Genomic DNA, 26,864 nt, shown 5'->3' with positions numbered 1-26,864 from the left:
CAAGCAAACCTAGTAGCAACAGAAATTATTGAAAGATCAAAAGAAATCAAACAAAATCCAACCAAATTAGGTATAAATATGGAAAGCAGCAGCCAAATAAAAGTGAAAAGTGAATGAAAAGCAAAAGAAGTAACTATGTGATTACCACCGAAGGACAGGAAAACGTAAGGAGTAAGTTTAAGTAGGCAAAGTCACCATCTGGCTCACCAGCAGGCTCATTTCTACTTACTGCGGAAGCATTTCCTGTGACTGGATAGATCTCTCAAGTGGAAAAGAGTGACGAGATATGACCACACAATTAGATAGAAAAAGACACATGTCTACTGATTTATGAGGGAAGAAAATCAAAATGAAATATTGTCATCACTCATCTGTAAACAGTCCCATAGCTCTTAAAAGTCTCAGAAGGCAATGTGTGACTATGGTATTGTTTTTTTCCTTCCTGTAAGATCAAGTCTGACTTTTGGAAAAGATAATTGTCAAGGGAAAATGTAATTGGATATCAGCTTGTTTGTATTTTTTTCAGCTAAAGTAAACCAAAGAAGGAGAGAAACTGAAGAGACTGTTTGCATTTGGGAGTGAAGGAGGGTATTTGGCTGGGAGGAGTTCAACAATATATCAAATGAAAGTCAGCTTTGCTTCCACCACTACTCACGTTTCCATGTTGTCCCCCTCTAACACAGTCTGCACTGGCAGGTAGCCCATTCTTGGATGCTTCGCAAAATACCTTTTGGTTCGAAATTTGTTTTTTAGTACCTTGGCAAAGTCACGAACATCTTCTCCGGATGTAGTCTAAAACGGAAGTCATGATGACAGCAGTTTTAGGAGAGTGCCATTTCAAAACAAATTGCCACCTGAGCTTCCTCTTCGTGGCACTTGGTTCATAGCAAGGGAGAATATGGGAAGTTTGAGGCCAGGCTATGAAATCAAACTTTCCTAATTTGGGTGAGCATGTATCAGAGAAAAAAAAGAGGGGCATTAAAAGCTGAGGAGAAAGCTCAGGTCGCAAAGTGCAGGTGCTCACCACGTAAGCATGAGCCTGGATTCCCAGCAGCCCATACAAGTCAGGCATGGTGATACTTATTTGTAACCCTAGTACTGGGGAAAGTAGAGACAGGTTGATTCTTAGATCTCATGACCCAGCCAAGACAGTCAAGCTGTGACTTTTGGATTCCGTTAGAAATTGTGTCTCAGCTAGGCGTGGTGGTGCACGCCTTTAATCCCAGCACTCGGGAGGCAGAGGCAGGCGGATCGCTGTGAGTTCGAGGCCAGACTGGTCTACAAAGTGAGTCCAGGATGGCCAAGGCTACACAGAGAAATCCTGTCTCGAAAAAAAAAAAAAAAAAAAAGAAAGAAAGAAAGAAAGAAAGAAAGAAAGAAAGAAAGAAATTGTGTCTCATAAAACAGGGTAGAGAAAGAGAAATACACCAGTCTTTAACCTCTGGCCTCCACACATATACTGCAAGCACATATAAACACACAAAAACAAGTAAAAAATTAATAAGGGAGCCAAATGAAGTATTCAGGCTGTCTGGCTACATGATAGATGATAGTTTATAGAAGACTTAAGGCTAACTTCAAGTTTTACTATATTCTTCACTACTTCTTAAACTACTTAGTTGCCATTAATATCAGTTGCTCACAAACTGAAAATCAGGTAATTCAGAGCATGATACACTCTCCAACCTTTGTAAGAGGAGAAACAGTGAGGAAAATGGTTAAAAACTTGGAAAGATAACCTGGTGATGGATGAAATCCATGCTCTAAAGGAGAGCAGAGCCACTGTAAATCTTTCTAAAATAGAGCTTTGGGTTTATAAAACCCAGGCTAGGGCCAGAGTGTATACATTCCTGAGAAGCTCCCAGGAGCACTTACATAGAGTTTCTGTATCTCAGTGTAATCACCGAGCTTATGCCTTTGCCGTCTCACAAGGGCTTTTTCCAAAGCTTAATAGCTACTGAATGTGTTCCTCAGACATGGTAGAAGTTTCTCCACTTTTTACTTAGAAACGCTTGGGCAACTATTTTAACATCAGGACAACAGAGTCCTCACCTGTCAGAGAGGGACACAAATCACAAGACCTACTACACTATAAAGCAGATTAAAAAGGTAAGTGCTTATTCACCATGTAAATGAGTACGGCCATATGAAACATGTTTCTCATGTGTCAGTTGTTAATATGTCAGAAAGCTAAAAGGCCAGCAAAAATGATATGATACAGTTTTTAAATCTTTTCAAATGTATTTATTTATTTTCTGTGTGTGTGTGAATGCGCAGGTATATGAGTATGCACCCCACACATGAAGAAGATTCTCCTCCAAGTTCTATATGTCCCATTGCCACGAGTCTTCTCTATATAATTGTTAACGTTTTATAAAAGAAAGGTGAGATGTCCTCCCTACAACCATGTTAAAATGTGAAAAAATTATGCATTCGTTCAGAGATATTGAGTACAAATTACCTCTGACGTATATCAGGACCTGCCTGGGTACAGGGATATATTGGTGGAACTTTAAAAAACAAAAACAAAACAGTAAACATTGTAATACTCAAGTCTAATTTGATAAAGAATTCACCTCAGATGAAGGAACTCAGGTCAGGATAGTAACTTACCGGAGTGCAATACTCCACCATGGGGTAGTGCATTTTATGACCCTTTGCAACCCGGCCAGAAAAAAAGCAGCTTTGGCAGATGTCATAATTAAAGTGCTTTAGACTTCTGTATCTGATAAAGAACAGAAACAAACACTTATGTACTTCTTCAAAGAACACTCTAGGAAACCCTCTGCCACACTGTTGATTGTACAAAGAGAGAACTGTTCATTAGTCACCAGATAGTAAGTAAGCAGTTAACTTCTACCCCAAGACTTCTCCAGTGCCTCTCCCAAAGAGGCATTTTGGTAGAAAGATTATCTTATAAACATATGAAAGAAAGAAGAAAAAATTAGCTCTTATTTAAACTACAATGGGAATCTTTCAGATTAAATAGAAAAGTATGAACAAATCCCTGATCTTTTAAAGACCAAATACTCAAATTTGAAAGAGCGTGCAAAGTGAAAGATTGACACACTGCATGCTGCCAATTCATCACAAGGACAAGTTTTCTGAAATCATTATTCCCACAAAATTACAAAAATAAAGTTACTCATAAGAAATCTAAATAAGAACTCCAATGAAAGCAACTATAATTGGCTGGCATGATTCATCTTCATGTCAATTGGACAGTCTCTTCTTTCCAGAAATTCCTCATCATATTCCCCCAAAATGACAACACCACCACCACCACCAACAACAACAACAACACAACACTGAATTAAATGGAAGAACTTGTAATTTATAAGTACTGGTTGATACATTTTCCTTCAGTCTCAGAATACTATATACTTGTTTCACTCCTGCTGATTTTTGCCTTTTCAGATAAGAGTCTCAGCCAATTCAGATAAACATATTCCCGATTTCACATATGGATAAGTGGGAAGATGAGCTAGCTCTCCGCCCCCCCTTTTTTTTAGATCTCAACCATCATTTGAGAGGGGATAAGGAAGAAAGAGAAGTGCTGATTCTTAAAATCATCTAATTTGATAAAGGCAAAAGAATTGAAGGTTAAAAGGAGGGACTCTCTTAGGTCCTCCAAAACACAGTACATTTTTTTTCCTTTTATAAAAATTTTCCTCTGTTGTATACAAATCTCACTGGCTCAGGAAGCTGGCTCAGGAAGATAAGAAATGGAATGCAGTCACCTGCAGCTGCCCTCCCCCAGTCTTGCAGTCCCTATAGCATCCTGCCCAAAACCAGGAAGGAAAAGAATGTACATAAGGATTATAAATCAATGGTAAAAACAAAACAAAACAAAACACAACACTGAAATAAAATGTAGGAAATAAAGTAATAAAACAAGTTTAAATACAACCAGAAATGACTATTTGCTTTGGCTGTTAAATGAATTCTGAAGGGGCATAAGCTATGTAGCTACTGTATAATCCTGTTGCTTATATATGCTATGGAAAAGCTCTTATAGATCCAGATGTTAAAATGCATAATCATTTTACACTTAGGACTTGGGGTTATTATTAGGTTAGTTCATTTAAAAATATCCTACTTCTCCAAATGAGTCAATTGTTTTTCATGTCACTTTAAGAATAGCAAAGTAATAGTGTGCTATTTCCTATCTCTCCCACCTTTACATTTATATGAAATGCTTTCTGTTTTTAGCTGCTTCGTGAATCTCATTTGTTTGCATATCTTTTATTCCCTTAGAATTTCAACAGGCTACTATGGAGAAGAGAATCAGATTCAAAGAGAAACAAGAAAGTTCTCTGATGCCTGGAACAAATCTTGTTACTTAATGGGTAAAAAGAAGTGCTGCCAAGTGAGAAAGAGACTGAACTACCCGGATGCAGTTTCCCAGAAGAGCATCAACCCCTCATTTTATAACTGATTTTTGGAGACCTTCTATAAACAGAAAAGGCTTGCGAAAGAAAACAAGGGGGAAAGGGTTTTAATTCCAGGAAGGAGGAGGTACAGTTCATCTGGATGTCCTTGAGAAACAAATACCTATCTCTGTGGAAATGGGTATTCAGTCCTGCCCAACCAAAAATGTGCTTATGAAAAGCTGAAGAGTGAAGGTGGAAAGAGATATCTGCCTAATGAGTCTGGTCTACTGAGACAGCCCTCTGATCTGGGCAATGGCAGCAGTGATACATGATTTAGCTCCGTCAATTTCTCTCGAACTTTAGAAAGGAACAAAGTAACAGCAACTGTAATGGGAGACAAAAAAACACAAGTCACGACAAAGTAAGGGATGATAAGGTTATTGTGTTGAATCCCAATACCTGAATCCAATGATTGGACACTCCTTGCAGATGTTACACTTGGCCTGGTGCTTGGCAGTTTCTGCAGCAGCCACTCTGTGCAAGACAGGCAGCCACACCATAGACTGGGGTTCCAGGCGCATCCAGTCAAGGAAGAGAGCCGCTTCAATCTCAGGTTTATTATTGGCCTTGAAAAACAAAAGAGAGAGGGAAGTAGATCAAAAAGAGATGGTGAGGGCAAGAATGTATGAATTTGTTTAGATAACAAATCAAAAGGAAAAAAAGAACAGCAAGAAACATAGTTTCCCAGCAAGGTTCAATTCAGACATTGCAACCATCTTAGGACATACAAACCATATTCACTCATCGGTTGACTGATGTTACTGTAGTCATGCATTTTAATCATACATTGTGTTTTTAATCTTACATGATTGCAATTTTCTATATCATTAGATGGACTAAAATGCATATTGACTCTTTTTCTCTTTATTGCTTCCTTAATCTCAGTCATCAACTGAAATCAGTTGTCTGACTATATCTTTTACAGCTTTCTTTTCGGTGTCTGCTGGTCATGGTTTCCAGATTCTGTCTCAAAATATCTCCTTTTTAAGCTATACTCTTGATAGTGACGATTGGTGGATATAGAAGCATATATGGAAGATTTCAGGGGGATGTTTCTTCTCATTTTGTTTCAGCATTATGAAATACTCTTCCACTTTTGTCTCAGTTCTGTGTTGCTACTATTGAGAAGATGGCAATTCCTAAGAAGGTCATTTCCTTTTTCCAGTCTTGAGTTGTCTCTATGCCTGTATTTATATTGCTTAAGATTTAGTGGGTTCCTGAAAATGTGGCTAAGAGTCTTTAACCAGCTCTAGAATCTTCTCAGTCATGGGTTCAACAAATAACACCTCTTCTGCATTCCTTCTCTATTTTGCTTAGTTATGTTACAGAGTACGTGTTAGATGTCCACATTCTCCATTGTACTGATCAAGTCTTCCCTGGCATCTCCCCCTTTGTAATCCTTTATTTGTGGAGATCCATGCCTAATAATATCTTCTGCCCTATTATCTGGGTAGAATACTCATCTATTTCCTCAGTTGCATCTAGTTTGGTATACAAATTTTAAATCTTTTTATATGTATTTCTTTAGTGTGTGTGTGTGTGTGCGTGCGCGCGTGCGTGCACAGGTATATGCATATGCACCCCACACATGGAGAAGACTCTCTGAACATGATCTGGATCTCTTGGAACTGGATGTGCGGATAGTTGTGAGCCACCACTCTGGTGCTGTGAATGGAACCTACTTACTCCACAAGAGCAGCATGTGTTCTTAACTGCTGAGCCACCACCAGCCCCTAAAGTTTTAAAATTTAAGATTAAAATTTTAAAAATATTTTAAAAATTTAACTACTGGTTCAGTACTGGAAACAGGACTGAACACCTCGAAAATGTCAAGTCAGTTAGTATCACTGAACTTGAACTTTAGCATTGCTCATCATATTTCTAAATATCTAGACACACTATTTAGTCAGTTTTAAAGTCAGTTACAAAGCTTATATGTAGTTCCCTGGAGATGTTTTCATTGTTGTCTTACTTTTCAAACAGCAGAAAAATCATTTAAGAAAATTAGCTGCCCGACTGAAGCAGCATGCACAGGCCCAGCGTGGATCTGAGCCAGGCCCTCTGCATATGGCTTCCAACTTAGTGTTTCTATGGAATTCCTGAGTGTGTGAACAAGTGGATCTCTGATTCTTGTGTCTTCTCATGGGCTCTTTTCCTTCTATTGGTTTGTCCTGTCCAACTTCAATGTGATAATTTTTGTTTTATCTCACTGTTTTAAAAAATAATTTTTCTAATTTTCATGTTGATTTTTTTTATGTGTTTAGCTGCCTAACAGTTTTTCCTACGTAAGACCCTATACATTATTTTTGTACATATTTTGAGCCACAGAATGAAAGCACCTTCTCTGCAGAGGACTTCCTCATTTGGTTTTGCCAAAAAAAAAGGGGCACTACTTACTTTAAGACGATTTGAATTGAATTTAAGACATGGGATCTTAGTAAAACACAACTAGTAAGTGAACTGCCATCCCATCCTGACCTTTTTACCACGCACTTTGCTAATAAAGGATGTAACTGCATCTCGACAGAATCAATAGATTTGAACTTAGGCCTCAGTTACCTTGTAACTCTGACCAATCTTGGAGTACTCTCATCTTTACTTACTCCTAATGACAGATTTAACACCAAAATAATGAGCTATTTAACCTTAGATTTCTTTGTTACAAACTGGTATCAATTTAAACCACTGGCCAAAAATATCTACCAATCAATCTCTTTTCTCTACATGACACTCATCACAGACAAACTGTGGAATTTTTAAAAAGTAATTGAATATAAAGATGAAAGAGATCAGACTAGTCAATTCATTTTTTTAGACTGGCAACATGGAGTCCAAACTCTTACCCAGTGCCTGTGTATTCGTACAGCCACTGTCTAAGTATCACCCAGGTGAGAAAGCAAAAATTCTTAAAGGGTGATCTTGAACATCTGTGCAATGGACCCCAGTTCAAAATGTTCCAACATGCTGAGCTGAAATCACAGCAGCAAGCAAAGGGTGGGACAGTTCTAAAATCATATCTGTAGAATCCAAACCCCAGCTTTGCTACTCACTGCCCATGTAACCTTGGGAAATATTGTTATCTTTATCCCTTAAACTTCCTGTTATGAAATGGAAATTTTTAGCATTCTGTGCTTCACAGGGCTGTTTTAAGATTATTTGAGTACCTATACTGAAAGCGTCTGTGTCAGTGTTTGGCACATGGCAAGGAGCATATTTGCTGAGTTTATCATTCCCAGTGTCATCCATCCAATTGGAAGCCTTGATCAAACCCAAGGCTTCATACATATTACCTTTACACAGCCCTTTCAATATTATCAGAACTGCTGTGCTCAACCCTTCTTCTTCAGCCCTGTTCCTTGTATTTCTTCTTCACGTGGCACATCTTAGTTCCCCAGTGTCCTTCAAAAAAACAATTTTCTAAATATGCTCTACTGGGAATGATAACTCCATTGTTCTGGAGGGGTAATGGATCACTTTTATTTGATCTGAACTACAATTTATGCTCAACTCAGCTCTCTGGGTCAGTGTTTCCCAGTACATTCAACAAAATGTTTTATGAAAAGGTTCAAGTAAGCTGAGCATGGTGGTGCACCCCTGTAACCCCAGCATTCTGGGAGGCAGAGGGAGGTAGATCTCTGAGTTCAAGGTCAGTCTGGTCTATAAAGTGAGTTTAGGACAGCAAGGCTACACAGAGAGAAGGAAGGAAGAAAGAAAGGAAGAAAGAAAGAAAGAAAGAAAGAAAGAAAGAAAGAAAGAAAAGGTCAAAGTAATTAAGAATTAATCAGTGTAATTGTACATTATACCTGTCTCTTAAAATTCTTGGCACATTTTAGCATATTAAAGCTGAAAGTCAGCATGGTAGTATACACCTATAATCCCAGCACTTGTGGAGTCAGATGCAGATGCAGATGCAGATGAGTCTCAGTGAGTTCGAGGCCAGCCTGGTCTACAAAACAAGTCCAGGACAGCCAAGACTACAAAGAAAAATTCTGTCTTAAAAAAAATCAAAAAGAAAAGAAAAAAAGGTAGAAGTAAGTACATCACTGTGAGTTTAAAGCCAGCCTAGTCTACACAGTAAAGTCTAGGAAAACCAAGGCTATGTAGAGAGAGAGACCATATCACAAAAGAGGGGCAGGGTGGGAAGGGAGAGTGAGAGCCAAAGAGAGAAAGAAAGACAGAGACAGAGATAGATTAGTGCTAAAAGCGTTGGATAGACCAAGAAGAAGCATTAGGACACATTGCAAAAGCCTACAAATTTAACATAACCTGTGATTCTGTCCTCTCTGGTTGATGGATTATGATTCTTCTCAGTAATATCATCTAGTCTCTGCTGCACACATTTCTCTGTCACACAAAGGACATAATGAGAGACTCTGGCAAAAGAACCGCCAAGTGCTCAGCTACAGTATGTTCTATAACAATCTCTTGCTCCACTGGTCTAGAAACCAACTTCAGCAAAATAACTCTTTCTAACCAGAAGACAAACCATTATAGAAGAGCAGTAAGTTGAAAAGCATTATTAATTCATCATTATTTATGGTATGAATTTACTCATGTTTAATTAGAGCCAATACATTTATTCTGACTTATGTTTAAAGGATAGATTAATAGATGTGTCACAGGGTATGAATTTAGATTTAATACAAAGTATAAATAATAATATAAAGTATCTCTTCATTCCAAAAACCAGAACAAGAAAACAATCTGAGCATGAGTCAGCAACAAGCACAGGCATGAGGAAATACAGGAGGCCAACTGCTAAGTGGTAGGGCTCATACTTAGCATGTATGGAGCCCTGGGTTCCATCTCCAGCACTATAAAAAATTAATAAATGAATAAATGAGTGAATGAATGAAGGAATGAAGGATGGAGAGATGTCTGGCGGATAGGAGACCTTGCTGCATAAGCATGACTATTAGAGTTCAAATCCTCAGCATCCATATAAAAAGAAGGCCATGGCCACATGTGCCTGTATGTCTGGTGCTATAAAGAATTGGAGACAAGGGAAATCACTGGGGCTTGAAGGTAACCAGCCTAGCTCCAGGTTAAGTGAGAGACCCTAGCTCAGTGGAATATGTCAGAAAGTAATACAGCAGGATATCTAACGCCCTCTTGTGGCCTCCACATGTAAAGGAGTGCATGCACCTGCTGATACGTGTATGCATGCATGCATCATATACATAAAAAACAGAGAAAACTAAAATAAATGCATAAAAGAAGGAAACACCATGACTATAATATACAATTATCAGTAAGAAGCACAGACTAATAGTATAGAAGCTGCACGGAGAGGAAATAATCTCATTACCCTCATAGTTTAATCCCTTCACAGAAAATAATGTCTACAAAAGGGAAGGGGCTTCTAGCCCACACCCCTAACCAAGGACTTATTAAAAGTTGGTGGCTTCTACTATGGAAATCAATCAGTATAGTGGATCCTCAGGAAGCTAAGAATAGCCTTTCCTCAAGATCCAACTATAGATACTCTTGGCATTTACCCAAAGGATTCTACATCCTCCTAGAGTTACTTGCACTTCTATGTCATTGCTGCTCTACTCATAAAAGCCAGATGTCCATAATCAGATGGATGGATAATGAAACTAGGAAACATTGACCCAATTGGATATTATTTATCTACTTAAAAAATATGAAATTCAAAAGTAAATGAATGAAACAAAAAAAAACCCCATCATCCAGAGTGAGATTACCCACACTCAAAAAGACAAATATTGAACGTACTCTCTTACATATGGATGTTACCTTTTAAGACTTCAATAGGTATGCTACAATCTGTATAAGCACAGAGGTTAGGTACAGAGTATGGGACTAGTGGGTAGGGAAGGATATTTCAAAGAAGGGGAAATAGAATACATAATTATGGAGAGATAAGGATGAGACTGAAGTGGGAGGTTTAAACGATGAGGGATAGGGAAGAGCGGGGAAAGAGGGAGTGTTAGAGGGACAACTCACACTAGGGGACACTTGAGTGGTCATTTTGAAACCTACTACTGTAGAAGCTTCTTAAAATATATACTTATATGAAAGAAATCTAAATGGAAACACCAGGTAATGGAGGAATTAAAGCTCAAAAACAACATCTTTTACCACCAAATGAAACCCCCAGTGCCAGAAATGGGTTACATCTAACTGAGTTGCTGGTCAAAGGGATGCCATGGATACCCCCAAACAACTCATACTTTTGCCAAGGCTATTGGTTGCTCTTCGCAAACTGATGGTAACTGCCTGTTGCTGAAGACAACACCTTACATAACTCACTGAACACAGAAAAGTCAAGCTAATGTCTACTTAGAGTCTTTATTGCTTCTCACTGATGTTCATGGTACTAGAAGGTACTCTGTACACCACCAAAGGAGAAACAAACATAAATCCAGCTACAACCCTTCGATCTACAATGGTGACCTGCAGACAAGATGTATGTGTGCAATAGTGGCACAAACTTGTGGGAGTAAGCAGCCACTATCTGATTGGATTTAAGGCCCAGTCCATTAAAGAAACACATGCCTGAAAACTGCCTGGGTGACCAAATCCTGAGACTAGACAGGCCATGGACCTAGGGGAAAATCAAATACTACTGTTATGCTAAAGAACCTTAGTACTAAAATGACTCTTAATGACACTCTGCCATACTCATAGGTAAGTGACTCGTTCAGCATCATTAGAGGAGCTTCCTCCTGAGGTAGACAGAAACAACTACAGAGACACACAAGTGCATAACGTGGAAACAGTGAGAAAGCCTGGAACAAAATGGGATGTCTCCATCACGTCTCTCTCCTTGGAGCTCAGGGAACTTTGTAAAGAAGTGGATATACTGTATGAGTTAGTGGGGATACAAGGCACCTTCCAGACATAACAGGACTGGCACACATATGAACTCAAGTCCCCATCCCTAACCAAAAGCTATTTACAATTGTCAGTTGCTTACAAAAAATTAATTTTCTCCAATGAAGTTTCTTTGGGTATACAAACTACACTTGAGGCTACCCATGCCGAGCAGTAGATGGACAACATAAAAGAAACTCAATAGTATTTTTTAACATTTTTGCCTGATATTGTTTTGTTTGCGTATTGTTTCTCTTGTGATTTTTCTTTGTTTTATATTATTCTGTTTTTAATTTGCTTTTTTGTTTTCTAAAGAGAGAGAGAAAGAAGGTAGAGTTGGGTGGATGGGGAGAATCAGGAGAAGAAGGAAGGAAAACAGTGACCAAAATATATTATTGCACACACAAAAAAATTCTATTAAAACAAGTTGGTGCCTTCCAAGGGAAGCAATCATTTTTTTAAGGATTTGACTTCTAATAAGTAAACCATGCTCCAATGGATGGCGCTACAGCCAAGGGCAGCACCAAATGGACCTGGCAGGTGATTTTTTTTTAGGAGGCTGGATGTGGCTATGATTATTTTCCATTCCAGCAATAGGGAAGCAGAGGACAACCTGGTCTACACAGTGAGTTCAAGGCCAATTAGAGTTACAAAAAAAAAAAAAAAAAAGGGAAAATAAGTTGGGAGCTGGTAGAGAGATGTGTGATAGTTCTGGGAATTTGAGGAAGGGGTGACTGGAATCAAAATACATTGTATGAAATTCTCAATGAATTAATAAAAATATTAAGTTAAAAAGAAAACAAAACATTGCCTAATTCTGGTGGCTACCACTAACCCAGAACCTAGAGGAGACTTGACATAAAGGTACAACAATAATTAAGGGGTTCAAAAAACCTAAGAAAAACTTAGGGAAATGGGATTATTTAGCCATGAAAACAGAGGGAGAAAGGAAAACAAGCAAGAAAGAGTGGCTGGAAGGGCAATGTAATAACAGTTTTCAATTATGTGAATGGTTCTCGCATAGGGGCTTGTGACCAGCTGTTCTATCCCTCCATTGGGGACTGAACAAGAAGAAACAGGCTTAAGCAGCATGAAGAATTTAGGCTGTAACTCACACAGAAGAATTTCCTGATGCTGAAAGCTGTTAAAGCATTAGTGTGAATTACCAAGGGAAGCCATAGACTGTTCTCTTTCAAAATACTATAGATTCTCTGGTGCTTAAAGTTTAGAAATTCTCAACTTTCTTCCAAACTCTTAAGGCACAAAAGCAATCATTTTTGCCTCTTTTAAAACTCGCCAATGCCAAATGACAGCACTGAAGACAAGATATGGGGTTTCACGTTCTTATTCTGTTTCCATCTTTCATTTTTACAACAAAACTACTCTGTATCCCCATGGTATATTCCCTCTGCTTTTTCTGGCAACAAAGAAGAAAGAATTAAAAACCAGGCTAACTTCTATAAAGATCTAAGAGAGCTAGAGTTAAAACACAACTGAAATTGCATTTTGATCATTCTAGGGAAACGTGTGTGTGTGTGTGTGTATGTGTGTGTGTGTGTATCACATATAAATATATATATCACATATAAATATATATATATACACATATGCATATGTATGCACACACACACATAAAGAAAGGGAGAGTGAGAGAGAGAGAGAGAGAGAGATGTATGAATGGGAACAATGCTAAATTGATAAGGATGTATTCTTAAGAAGAAAATTCTATGGATTGAAGTAATTCTTAAGTATTCCTTACATACATCAAACCTCAAACATTTTTATTAACCTTAATTTAAGTGCTGCTTTCAAGTCAACTACACAAAAGCATTTTATGTCTTGGCTTTTCTTTGGTGAATGGTATTATTTTGTTTTTACTTTTGTTTTAATATCTTTTTCCCTCAATCATATGCATTCATAGCATATGCATAAAAACAAAGGTATCCTAGTTCCTTCAATTGAGATAAGCAGGGTTTGGAAGTATCTTGATTATTCTTATCTACTTGTCCTCATCTATAAGATCTGTCCAGGAAGAATGAGGGCAAATTTAAGAATATACCTTGGTTGGTAAGGGCTTATATAGTGTACATGAAGCTTTGGTTCAGTCCATAGCATCACAGAAAGCTGGATGCAGTGGTACACATTTGTAATCCCAACATTTAGGAAGTGGAAGCAGGGTGATCAATCAGAAGGCAGGCTCATCTTTAGCTACATGCTGAATTCAAGGAGGCTAACCTGGAATACATGAGACCCTGTCTTCCAGCAAAGGAAAGAAAGAAAATGAAAAGAAAAGGTTTTTTAACATGAGAGCTAAGAGAAACAATTGGGTGTCATTATTGCCATTCTGTCACAGCATAGTGGAGGGTGCTTATATACAAATGTAACTTTTTACACAAATTTAAGTAAGTGCAAAAACTGAAGAAAAGTTCTTATATCTGGAGTCTTTAACCAAAGGATTTAATTACTAACATAAGAAATGTAAGAGTGTTAATTGGCAAGTTTGGAGTTCATGACTTGTTAAGTTATCAAAGGACCAACTGGTTACTGGGAGATCAACCTGATTTTCTCTCAGGGTAACAGCATCATTTCATAATTACAGAACAACTGCAACTGGAAGATTTCTCAGCAAGCCATAATCTCAGCTACCAAATCTTACTTTTAAGGAATGATAACCAGCATTTCTACTCTGATTATGAAAACCTTATCAATACTTAACAAAACAAAATAATCTATATTGAGAAGGTAAAATATGAGAGTCCATACCTAGTTATTCTCATATAAAAACAAAGAACTACAAACCTGGAATCAAGACTTGTCTATCCATCCATTGTTTCTTTCCTAAATTGGAAGTTATTTAAAGGCTGGAACTGTGTTTGAGGCCTTCTATATAATATTTTGCAAATTTAATTGCTGGTAGGAATTAACTTTCAATGTGTCTTAATGTTTAAAAAGAAAGGTTTGAAAGAACAGAATGAATTTATAATGAAACCAATAACAGAAAAAAGAGTGGCTCAGTTATCCCAAAGCACAAAATACTCAAGGTACAAAGTTTATCTAAGCAGGAAAAAACAATATATGTCTGTTCTCAAACAGTCCAAAGTTTCCTTATCAATAGGTTAGCATAAATGTCAGCTGGGGAGCCAGGAGTAGTGAGGCACACCTTTACTCCCAGCACTTGGGAGGCAGAGGCGGGTGGATCTCTGTGAGATCAAGGCCAGCCTGGTCTATGGATTGAGTTATGGAACAGCCATGACAACACACAGAGAAATCTTGTGTCTCGAAAAACAAAAACAAAAACAAAAATGTCAACTGGGTATAAACTTTAGTAACAGAATTTCGGGGGGGGGGCAAGAGAATCAACAGTTCAAGGTCATCATCAGCTATATAATGACCCAGCCTGGGCTACATGAAATCCTACTCAAAGTACCAAACAGACAAATGTCTCTCTGCCAAATTATCTGTGATGGTAGCTCACATGAAAGGGTATAGATTATCTGTAGAATTTGTAGACAGATGTGCTTAGAATGATTTAACTTAAAACATTAAGAATATACAAATTTCACATGGAGAGTTTCAGAAAAACCATCACAGGTGAGTAAGCCAGCCTCTAGCTCAGTGACTCTCAACCAAGGGTGATAATATAGTTCAGACGACATGTGACAAGGCTTTTGCAGACTTTTGGTTAGTACATGAGAGTGGGAAGAGGTTCTTCTAGCATCTAGTAGACAGAAGCCAAGATCCTCGAAACATCTCATGATACAAAGGCCTGCCTTCCACGAAAAAAAAATTAGAAGTATTTTGACCCAAGTATCATAAGCACCAAGGTTGATGGTCATGATTCACTTGTCAGAACAAGGAAAACAACATGGTTCATCAGTAATAACCAAACAGCAGACTTTCCTGAAAGCCATACAGGGTCCCTAGCAGGTAGGCAGCTAACTTCTGCAAGACTGAAACTACGGGGCTGTGATGGGTCTGTTCAGCTGTTGCCTGGGAGAGAAATACTCTGTTGGCTCACATACTGTGCATAGAGAGAATGAAAAAGACTGACAAAAAATGCCTCCAAACACAATTTTTGCAAGGAAACATGCTGAAACTGTAGACACCGATTTGCTTCTCAAACAGGATTTCTATGTCATGAATTTGGGGTGGGGTGGGAAGAGTAGAAATTAATTTAATCATGGAAAATAATTATCCTAAGTCAGATAAGACAGATGAGCTGTTACAGTTATGTGTGTATGTGTGCTTTTGCAGATACATGCATATATGTGGATAGAATTCTTATTAAAAAGAAAAGTATACATTTAGAGAAAACACTGGGGACAAACTATATATTTTTATAAGCCTGTCTTTCCTGGCTACTTCATTTGCTATTTTCACTAGGAAGATGTTCTTTTCATAAATCCAAATAATCATTTCAACATTGCTGCCGCTGTGAACAGACAATGACATGAACAGCCAACAGCTCAACTTTTATGGTCCTGATTTTTCAAAGCCCTACTATTGAGAAGGCTTTACAAAATTGAATCAAACCTTCTGTACACAAGAATATCAAACCGCAGAGTGGCTAGTCAGGGTCAGACAGTATAGGACAAGCAGTTCTGACTGCTCCCTGAGCTGTTATTGCAATTTCTTCAGCAACCTCTAAATCTACCAAGGGCATCAGTGGAATATTTTACAGAAGAGAGGAGTCTACACCAGCACTAAACATAAAAGGCAGAACAAGCACATGTTGTAAAGAATATTAATGACTCTTCTTCCAATCTATCCCAATTTTCATGAAAATCAAATGAGTGATTTTAAAAAAACTACACAAAACCTGCATGTAGCAAATAAAACACAAAGAAAGTGACAGATTCACCCTCCTGGACACAGCCACTTGTGTTTTGCCTTTGAGTTGCTGAGAAAACTCGTGTAGGGACACAAGGGATCATTTATCTGAGGTCCTACACGATGGTTTTTTTCATGTTTTGCTCTTAGTATGTGCTATTTCTGTTCAGAGAACAGTCTGTTTTCATGTAAAAGGGCACATTCTATGTACAAGACTGTTTCCTTTGCCCTACAGCTTTCTTACAAGAATTATTATCCAGATCAGGTAAGACATTGCTAGATGGCCAAGCTCTGAAGTACAGTAACCTATTTTCCTTTCTGCCTTTATCACACTAAGCACATAATCAAAGAAATTTGAGAATAAGTAACTTTTAAGATAATCTGTTTTAACTTTATGTTACAGATATTAAAGCCCCAAAGAGGTTAAAGACATAGCTCAAGATTATCTCTTATTTTAATAATAAAAATATGGATTCTTAAAGTAGTATTAAATAGGGAGAACAAAAGTAATGTCCTTTGGAAACATGAAGGTTAGTCTCCAAAATTCTTTTGAATCCTTTGATTCCTTAATTTGAAAATCCTAAGCTGCTATAGCTACAAAAGCCCTTCTTAATGGAACGCAGACATAGTTAATTTTATATTAGATTCTCTGTTGATCTATTGAAAAGCATATTGATCCTAATTTGGTATGCAAGTGAGTTCTCCAAAAAACTGTGATGAATACATATTTACATATGTTCTGATCACCTTCTTATTTCTTTTTGTTTTTGACAATACATGTTCTTCATAATATTAGATGCTATGGCATATATGAGCTGCACAGACTGATAGGTATGTGTCAACATATACATTGAAGAAGAAAATGGGTGGTGGAGAGGGTGGAACAGAAATGCCTATGACTTTCCCAAACCTGATTATTAGCACATCATTTCAGTAATATGGTTTCTCTGTATCAACTATGCTTTCCACAAAAGACTCTGTTAAATTGGAAATATTTACACCCCTACAAGGAGAAAGGATTGTTTCTATGCATTGCCACTTAAAATAACGCTATGGTAAAAATAATATCTCAAAATAGCTCAAATATGAGGAACAGCATTTGTACATGCACATTAATTCTCAAGAAAATATAGAGGCAGTGAGATGAAAGTTTTTCTTCATATAAGAAAACAAAGTAGTGCACTCACAATGAATGTTAGAATTAGAAAATCATCTTATGTTACCACTACTAGAATCATTGGATTATACAAGGATCATCATAGATGCTAACTCCAAAAATTGTTAAGGATAGCCATAGCATCTCAAAATACCACAAAATTACTTTCTAATGACAAAGAGAAAGAAGTAACTTTGACAGTCAAAATATGTGCCAATACCACCTCAATATGATTAGCGTTATCTGTAAGAAGAGTTCAAACAGAGTTTTTCCTGCTGTGGTACAGTGGGAGGTACACAGTAACTCTACAATCTTCTGGCCAAAACAAAAAACATAAAAACCCAAACCAACAAAAAAATAAAAAGAAAAAGAAAAGAAAAGGAAAAAAACCCACCACCAACAACAAAACAACCCCCCCCCCAAATAAAACAAAGAAAAAACCCACGAAAACAAAATAAGAAAGCAAACAAAAACACCTGGAAGTCTAATCATGATGATGAAGAGAAACCTAGAACATGAATATCTGCAAGAAATGTGGTCTGGGAGCTGGAGAGGTAGCTCAGCAGTTCAGAGCACTGGCTGCTCTTCTACAGGACCCAAGTTTGGTTTTCAGCACCACATGCTGGCTCACAGCCATCTATAACACCAGATCTGGAGAATCTGATGCCTTCCCTCATAGTATTGCATGTATGTGGTCATAGACATGCAAGCATACAAAACACCCATACACATGAAATAAAAGTAAGCAACACTTCTTTTTTAAAGAAGCAAACTGTTCTGTACTAATTAAAAAATGTCAATCTTATGAAAGAAAACTAGAAAAATACAAATAATGAAAAATGCTGAGGGACTTTTATGGTTCTTTTTGCTATCAACTTGACTATATCTGGAATCAACTAAAACCTAAGCAGATGGGCAAACGTGGCAAGGATTTTCTTAATTGGACCAGTTGATGTGAGAAAACTCACTCTAAATCCCCGCCACACTTTCTGGTGGCACTCCACATTTAAAAAGACATAAAAAATCATGGAAGAAGAAAGCTTTTGTTTTTTGCCTGCTTGCCGTCACTCTTGTTGCAACGTTCCTCTATCCTGGTACTGAGGTATTACTTCACTGGCATTAGAGCCTACTGCTTCAGGATTCCAAAGTATACTGAAGAGGAGCTGAGACAGCCGGCCTTGTGGACTGAACAACTACTGTATTCTTGACCTTTCCTTGATAGACTGCCAATGCTGAATACAGCCTGTAAACCATTCAAATAAATCCCGTATGTATGTATGTATGTATGTATGTATGTATGTATGTATGTATATGTATATATAAATTCTAAGACAAAAGCCTTGATAGACCTTGAATGTAAATAGTTAGATATAAGGAACATTTGGGAACAAAAGGGAATTATTAATGTTGATTTTGTTGGAAGAACTACTAAGTTGAGTTAAATTATGTAAATAAAAGTAAGCATTACCACTTATGTATCCTGTGATAAGCAAGGAAAAAGATAAAATTGTCAAGTAGTAAACTCATGCTTTCTTGTTTCCTCAACTTGAGGGCATATGAATTACAGATAGGGTAAATGCAGTCAAATATTGAGCTTTGTGTTGTGGTGCCTCTTTTCTTTTAAATGGTAAAGGATAAAGTGTGTAATATGTGTTCATGTTCACATACAGCACACAGAGAGGGCTTTGAGAATAGCACATTTACATACAGCAAAAACTAATGGTTAGAGTGGATGCATAGGATAGATGGCTGAGAATTATTCTATTATTGACTCTTTGTGATCGAAATGGTTCTAAATTGAAATAATGGCTGGGGACCAGCATTTCTCTCAAGCCATTCTTTCATATGGGAAGGTAAAGTAGGAGGATGGGGTAAAACAGGCTTTAACAAGCATAAGGAAAGAGTTCAAGGGGCTTTTACATAAATGATGTAAAATGGAAAAACTTCTCAAGACCCCAGAAACCAGAAATCTAACATAAAATTCACTTTCTAGTCTCTCGTTGTGTTGTGTTACCTAACACACCCTCCTTTGCTCTGTCTGGATGTAATTTTCTGGGATTCTAATTGTGAATTTCCAGCCATGAGAATGAGTGCTTCCACATCTACAGAATTTTTGTCTTGTTTGATGTAGAGATTGAAAGGTCAAGACTTGTCTTGAAACAAGAAGTAAAAGGCTTCCCATAACTGCTGTCTTAGGTAGAAATCAAGTATTTTATTTAAAGTTGTGAAGATAATGAGCAGGTTGGAGGCCAGCAGTCACTGCTCTAAATATTAATCAGGACTCTGAATCACCCATTAAAGATAAAAATCAGCCCAAACAATAACACATGGTGATTATCCACTCTTCATTTACATGTTCAAGGACACCTATCTTGACCTTAGGCTCTCCACTCCACCAGACTAATACACCAATTAACACCCTGGCCTTAGAGAACATGAGCACAATCTGAAGTCTATGCAAATCCTTTAATATACTCAGTGCTAGGAATTTATGATGGAGAGTTCCTACTTAAGAGGACATTTTATGAATCTGGAGATGTGCTCATCTACCCGTCATGCAATGGAACATACTTTGTCAAGTATAGAGCAGGACACTTTATGCAGTGGTGTAACTTACAGAGTTAACTCTTCCATTGCCACCTCCTCTGCTTATTTAAAAGCGATTTGAGGAAAAAAGCAGGTCCCATAGCTTGGGAATGAGAAAGAAAATAATAAAGCAGCATCTTGATTGTAGTGGGGATGACATGACTTTACATATTTGTCTAAACTCAGAACTGAACAACCATTGGTAAATGTTACTACTACAGCAAATAAAATGTAACATTGAAAAAAGGCAAAATAAGCCAGGCAGTGGTGGTGCATGCCTTTAATCCTAGCACTTGGGAGGCCAGCAGCTCTCTATGAGTTTGATACCACTATTGTCTACAGAGTAAGTTCTAGGATGGCCAAGACTGCACAGAGAAATCCTGCCTTAAAAAAAAAAAAAAAAAAAAAAAGACAAAAACCTCTGTGTATGTGATATGTATACACTGTGTGTGCAGGGGCTTTTGTATGTGTGTTAAGAGGAGTCCTACTCTATCACTTTGACCTTATTTCTTTGAGACAGGGTATTTCACTAACCCTTTGGCTAAATGAATCTGAAGCTGGACTGGTAGTTGGACAGAAAAGCCTAGTAATATTCCTATCTCCATAAACCCTCAGCCAAGTTTACAGACACATGTAGCCATATAACTATCTTGTACACGGCTTCTTGGGATCCAAACTCAGGCCCTAATGTTTGCACAGCAAGAGTTCATAGTCACTGAACCATTCCCCAGCCCAGAACTCTTTAAAAATATTATCAAAGGGCTACCTCAATGGTTCAGCCATTAAAGGAACTTGCCGCCCAGCATCCTGAGGACCTGAGTTTCATCTTTAGAACTGACATGATGAAGAGAACCAGCATATACATCAGCTAGTGTGTGCTTTCATGAACAAGTATGTGTGTGCATGTGTTTCTCTCTCTCTCTCTCTCTCTCTCTCTCTCTCTCTCTCTCTCTCTCTCTCTCTCTCTCTCTCTCTCTCTCTCACACACACACACACACACACACCACAAATAAGTAAATGTTTAAATTTTTTTCAAATGTATCACTATATAGTGAAATCTTGTTTAAAAAATCCAAATGTAAATGAAATAAAAACTTGTAGCTGTCAGATAAATAAGTCAAGATATGCTGAAGACATTGGAGAAATAGATAAAAATACTATAAAAGTAAATTTTATACTTTTTCCATCTTAAATAAATAATGTTTAGAAAAATAACTTTCCATTAAATAAAATTTAATAGTTAATACTGGTGGAGAACGGGTGATAAAGATGTAAATTAGTTTTTAGTTTCCTTGATTGTGGAGGGTAAGCTTTTATGATGAATTAGCACAAACGGTGAACTGATAAAAACAGTAATCCAGAATATTCACCCAATAAAAGTATATGTAAAGAAAAAAAAACAACGCACTTTTTTTCCAAGTATGAGACTTTGGGTTCATCCCCTAGTATCACAGCAGAAGAGGTAAGTAAATGATGAACAAACCCATCTACCTGTACCTTTCTCTTTTTTCCATTCTCATTCATAGTTGGAGATGCTAATTCATGATAAAACTTACCCTCCACACTAGGCTACCTCAATGGATATGAGTATGCTTCCCTATGTCCAAAGGGGGTGTAAAAATAATGCCTATGAATGCAAAAGACCTTCTAAAAATTGCAATATTTAGAAGTAAGTTATCTAAGGAGTGAAAATATGAAGTGTGTTCCATTACCTTGAGAACTGATATCTAACTAGGGCAAAAATGTTCTAGCATGGTATTCTTTACACGTGCATAGAAACAATCTTAAAAGCTTCAAACTGAATCCACAGATACTTAGCTATAGGTATAGTAGACTGTTAATCTTGAAATAATATTCCCATGTCACAAGACACTTAAGGTAATCATAGTGATCAGCCTAGCAGGTGCTCACCATAACTAAGTAATCTACCCAGGCTGGCTGATTTAATCCTCATAATACTACCTAAATGTCAGGAGTCAGGAAAGGTAAGAAATGTGCCTGTACAAAGCTTGCCCACAGCAGAACTGAGATTTCATATCTAGGCAGACAAACTTCATTGTTTAAGTACATAATTATTCTGACACAACTCCAAAGATCCTTGTGTTAGGTCACAGGTCTCACTAGCCTGCCTTCAGGGCCCTAGCAACATCTTAAGTCATCACCTGCTGCCACCAGGTGTGTGCTGGATAAAAGGACCCACCTGCCACCCCAGTTAATTCAGTCTTTGTATTTTCCCTGTCCTCCTGCCTCTCTGCTATGAGCACTCACTTTCCCCCCCCTCCCACACACACAATAAATGCCTTTTCTGCCAGATCTGTTGTTTGCCATGTAATCCCTCATGGAGTACACCTTGGCATGGGCCTGTCATGGTGCTCCCCACCACTCCATAAAACAACTAGAAACAAGAAAAGTTTGCCTATTTAGATCTACTTGAGATAGACATGGTTCTCAAATACTTACCTGTAGAATATGGTGTAATCATAAATCATAACTTTCTGTTTTATGTTTGCAAGGCATAATTTAGAGCAGATAACTAAAGACAGGAAGAGATTGTTTAACTCAGATATGCTAGCCCTCAAGCCTGTGAAAAACTTGCTGAATATGGCATTTAAGATGATAGGCAGATTTGGGCCCAGGGGTCCCGCTCAAACTAAGGCACCAGCCAAGGACAATACAGGCGGTAAACTTTAAACCCCTACCCAGATCTAGCCAATGGACAGAACATTCTCCACAGTTGAATGGAGGGTGGGGTATGACTTTCACACAAACTCTAGTGCCTCATATTTGACCATGTCCCTTGGATGGGGAGACCTGGTGGCACTCAGAAGAAGGATAGCAGGCTACCAAGAAGAGTCTTGATACCCTATGAGCATATACAGGGGGAGGAAATCCCCCTCAGGAACAGTCATAGGGGAGGGGAATAAGGGGAAAATGGGAGGGAGGGAAGAATGGGAGGATACAAGGGATGGGATAACCATTGAGATGTAACAAGAATAAATTAATAAAAAATTAAAAAAAAAAGATGTTCGAACTTATGACAGACAGAGACTCCAAAATCCTAACAGTAACTCCCAGTCTCCAAGAAGACATGGGCACAATGACTAGGACTCCACCTGGACTAGGGTACACTAACCATTGGGCAGACTGCCCTAATGCCTTGCTCGCTGCTAGGACCCAGCCTGAACTGTGGACAAACTAGACACATGGAGAGTTACTGTCTCACATAACACTGCTGAAGATGGGGTGAGGTCAGTCTTTCCCATGTTCTAGCCTCCACAGAAAAAGCTTCTCATCTTCTGTGTGGATGGCCATAGTGCCTCTGCCCACACTGTCATGGAGATCCCAGGAACTTGGTATAACTGTCTAGGTAATGGATTATGGACTATACTCTGTCGTTTTCATTGACACATAGGCCATTTAGATTACAATTTATCCTTCTCGGGTGTCTGATGGGTTTGAAGGCTAGGCTAGTGAAAGATACACCAGTTTAACTGCAGAAACCAAGGCTTCAGATGCCTTGTCAGTGCTCTTCATGTGTGAGAATCAGGCCTTAAGCCTCACTCTCCTAAAGCTGCTACTAGGTCTAGACACAGTTTACCTTGTTACTAGACACAGAAAACAGACCTTACCCCAAGATAATCTAACCATATTAGTTCATTAGTCAATTCATTAGCTAGGTAAAACATTCCACCATATGATCCACTATCACAGTTCCAAGCTCAAGATTTTAAATTTCATTTGGTTTGTCTTTTAAGTATAGACTTAAGTGTTGTTTCTCATTATGATAAATTTATACACATCCAATCTTCTGGATAGAGAGAAGTCCCTCTCTCAAGTGAACTTTTGCCCTTCTGCTCCACTGGAGGTTTCTGTCCTCCCAAAGCTTGGTTAGGACACCTGTCAGAAGGATCATGAAGTTTCTGCTTTCCCTGAGATCACTTTAAGTGTTCATGCTTTTTACCCAAGATCGTTTCCCAAGCTTCTGCTATGCTATGACACAAAAATGTATGTCTGCTGCTTTTTTCTATGGTGTGGATTTCAGTACAGATCACAAGCAATTGTAATACTAAGATATCTGATGTTTGCCTCCCTTTGTAAACTTAAAAAGAATCTTGTAATCTTCAGGAAATGTGGATCCTCCTCTCACAGGTAAAATGGACTCCAGGTAAGTACTGTCAATCAATAGCCTAAGCTCCCTACCTATTTTCTATTTCAGAATGTGGGATTCCTCCCCCTTTCCCAAGTTTTGGAGTCCTCCCCCTCCACCTACCAAGGCCATGGGCCTAAAAGTCTCAAACATATATTCTGTCCCTAATATGTATATGTGTTTCAGAATCCTGCCAGGTTCAGATGTTTCCTCAAGAGCTACACCCAGAATACAGGTGCTCTGGCCTAATCTCACAGGCTGTATCAGCTGAATGTGAGCATCCCTAGCCACAGATGGTCTCACAGATCCTGGAGAGCAAGTAGGACAGTCTGCTCCTCCTAGGCGTGGCCAACACCCCAGCTTTTTGCCACCCTCACCCCAAATAGAGACACTTCGCTGTCAGCAGGAAGTACTCATAGATGAATATGCTGTCCCTTATTCATTTATTATCAACCAAAGGCTAGGATGATGTGCTTCAGAACCAGGACAAGCAGATCCAGGATCTCCAAGCATCCCTTGGAGCCTACTTGCTGCAGGGGGTGGCTAACATACCCACTCTCTCCCGTGAATTTTCTAACCCAAGGGCAGGGACTTTCTCTTCCCCTTCACTATATAATCTGAACGTTTTGGTGTTGTTGCTTGCCCTCTACCCACTTGCCGCAAGGCCAAGAGCTACTTCCAATAACCCTGCATTTCTATACTTTAACTTGTCTTGCATGAGAAGCAGTCCAGAGAACACAACATCCTCATTCCAGCCTCACCACTTTTCCCTGGTTCCTCAGTTTTTAGTTTAAAAAAAAAAAAGGGAAGAATGTTAATTCACAGAAGATCCCACTAGCCTGCCTATAGGGTCCTAGTAACATCTTATGTCATCACTTGCTTCCATCAGGTATGTGCTGGATAAAAGGACTCACCTACCACCACAGCACCTTTGATCTTTCTGTTCTCCCTCTGTCCCCATCCCCTCCCTCTCTATGTCATGGATGTCCCTTTCTCTCCTTCCTCCTTTCTCACAATAAACTTCTGTTATATTGGATATGTGGTGTGGTGTGTAATCCATAGTGCCCCCACCTTGGCATAGGCCTGTCATGGTGCCCCTGATGCCCCATTATACAAAACCTTGAATGGATTTTTTTTACATATGAAATACATAGACATACTTGATTTGAACAATTGAGACTATAATTTATTCCCATTTTTGTATTCATTCTTCATTATAGCAACCACATATGATTTTCATTTTGTCATATGAATATAAAAATTCAGAAGATAGATGAAACAGCAATGCGTTCATTTTCAATGTACAAAGGCAGAAAACAGATGTAGAATGAACAGATGTTGACACTCTAGCATTTGTAGTTGAAGCATACTGAATATAAAATTGGTGTACACAAGTCTATCTAAATAATAAAGTCATTAAAATGTTTACAGAAGAAAATACTAAAAAAAAAAAAAAAAAGAAAGAAAGAAAATACTACACAGCCCATCATAGTGGAGGAAGGAAGTACTTCTCAGAGTAGTGCTAAATGCTACTTGTTGGTATGTCTCTTGTATGTTGGTATGCTGGTATGCTGGTATACCAAAAAGTAATATTTGGTTTTACTGAAAAACAGACAAGGCATCAGGTGGTGGTGGTGCATGCCTTTAATCCCAGCACTCAGGAGGCAGAGGCAGGCAGATCGCTGTGAATTCGAGGCCAGCCTGGTCTACAAAGTAAGTCCAGGACAGCCAAGGCTACACAGAGAGACTCTGTCTCAAAAAAACAAAAACAAAAACAGATACAGCACAAACAAATGGATTAGAGTATTTTTAAAAGTTAGTTATAAATAAATGACTGCCTGTGGATATGTGTGTGTGAGTGTAGATCCCAGTCGAGTCTAGAAGAGAGTGTCAGATCCCCTGGACTCATGAGCCAAGCAGTTGTGGACTGCCTAGCATGGGTGCTGGAAACCACACTCAGCTTCTCTGCAAGAGCAGTATGTGCTCTTAACCACTGAACCATGTATCCATCCCTCAAATTAGAGTATTTGTAATAAAGATGTGTGTGTTAAGGGAGAGATGTTCACTAATTTATGTCATCCCATTGCAAGCTGAAACTGATGTAAAGCCTTATGTCAACATTGTGACCCATTATTAGCTCAGGCCAGTAGTTGGTCTGGTTAAACTCACTAGCTGATATAATGGCATGATATAAAATATATTCAACCTCTCTCCTTGAATTTCATTTCTTCATCTGAAAAACAACTCAAAGGTTCTTTCAGGCAGTCTGTGACCCATTGCTACAGTTAGTTTGGCTTTACTATGGCCTGAAAGATCAATTTCCTATTTCAATGTCCTTTTTTTTCCCCCTAGGGAATACAAAAGAGAAACAAAGTAATCACACATTAGTTGATGCTGTATCACAAAACATCAACGTTTTAAAGCTTTTTATCACTATCAAAATGAGTCAACTTCCCAGAGAATGCCTTGGCAGCAGTGTGACACAGTAGCTTCACTTAGTATTATTCAAGATACCACAAACTTATCTTGAAAATGTTATTTGAATACCCAGACATAGCTTCATTTTTGCTAATTTAGGGGTGCAGGAGCAAGCATTATGGCACACACTGTGGAGATCAGAAGACAACTTTGAGGAATAAGTCCCCTTCTTTCACCTTTGTGTGGCTTCCTAAGTTTCAACTCAGGCTCTTGGGTTGCTAGGCTTTTGTGCTAAGTACATTTACTCACTAGCCCTCCACCTTAGTTTTTGAGATTGAGCCTCTCACTGAATCTGGAGCTCACCAATTCAGCAAGCCTATCTGACAAGCAAGATGACATCAAGGGATCTGCCTTTTTCTACCTCCCTGATACAGGGATGATAGGCACATGCTGC

General features: G+C 38.3%; 1 protein-coding gene across 17 annotated transcripts in view; it reads right to left on the bottom strand.

Annotated features, from left to right (window-relative positions):
- Dmd (dystrophin) overlaps positions 1-26,864 on the bottom strand; it is a 2,465,896-nt gene that overhangs the window by 61,513 nt on the left and 2,377,519 nt on the right. For 16 of the 17 annotated variants that reach the window (XM_051140917.1, XM_051140916.1, XM_051140911.1 and 13 more), the window contains 3 exons: positions 4,833-4,999; positions 2,614-2,725; positions 656-792 (listed from right to left, as the gene is read on the bottom strand). In XM_051140917.1, the coding sequence (XP_050996874.1) occupies positions 656-792; positions 2,614-2,725; positions 4,833-4,999 (416 nt within the window). Of the gene's footprint in view, positions 1-651; positions 793-2,613; positions 2,726-4,832; positions 5,000-26,864 lie in introns of those variants that run through there. The other variant, XM_051140925.1, reaches the window with a different exon arrangement.

The sequence above is a fragment of the Acomys russatus genome, chromosome X (assembly GCF_903995435.1).
Source record: "Acomys russatus chromosome X, mAcoRus1.1, whole genome shotgun sequence".
Lineage (NCBI taxonomy): Eukaryota > Metazoa > Chordata > Mammalia > Rodentia > Muridae > Acomys > Acomys russatus.
The sequence above is the reverse complement of the archived record's forward strand: the minus strand, read 5'-3'. Positions and strand labels throughout refer to the sequence as shown.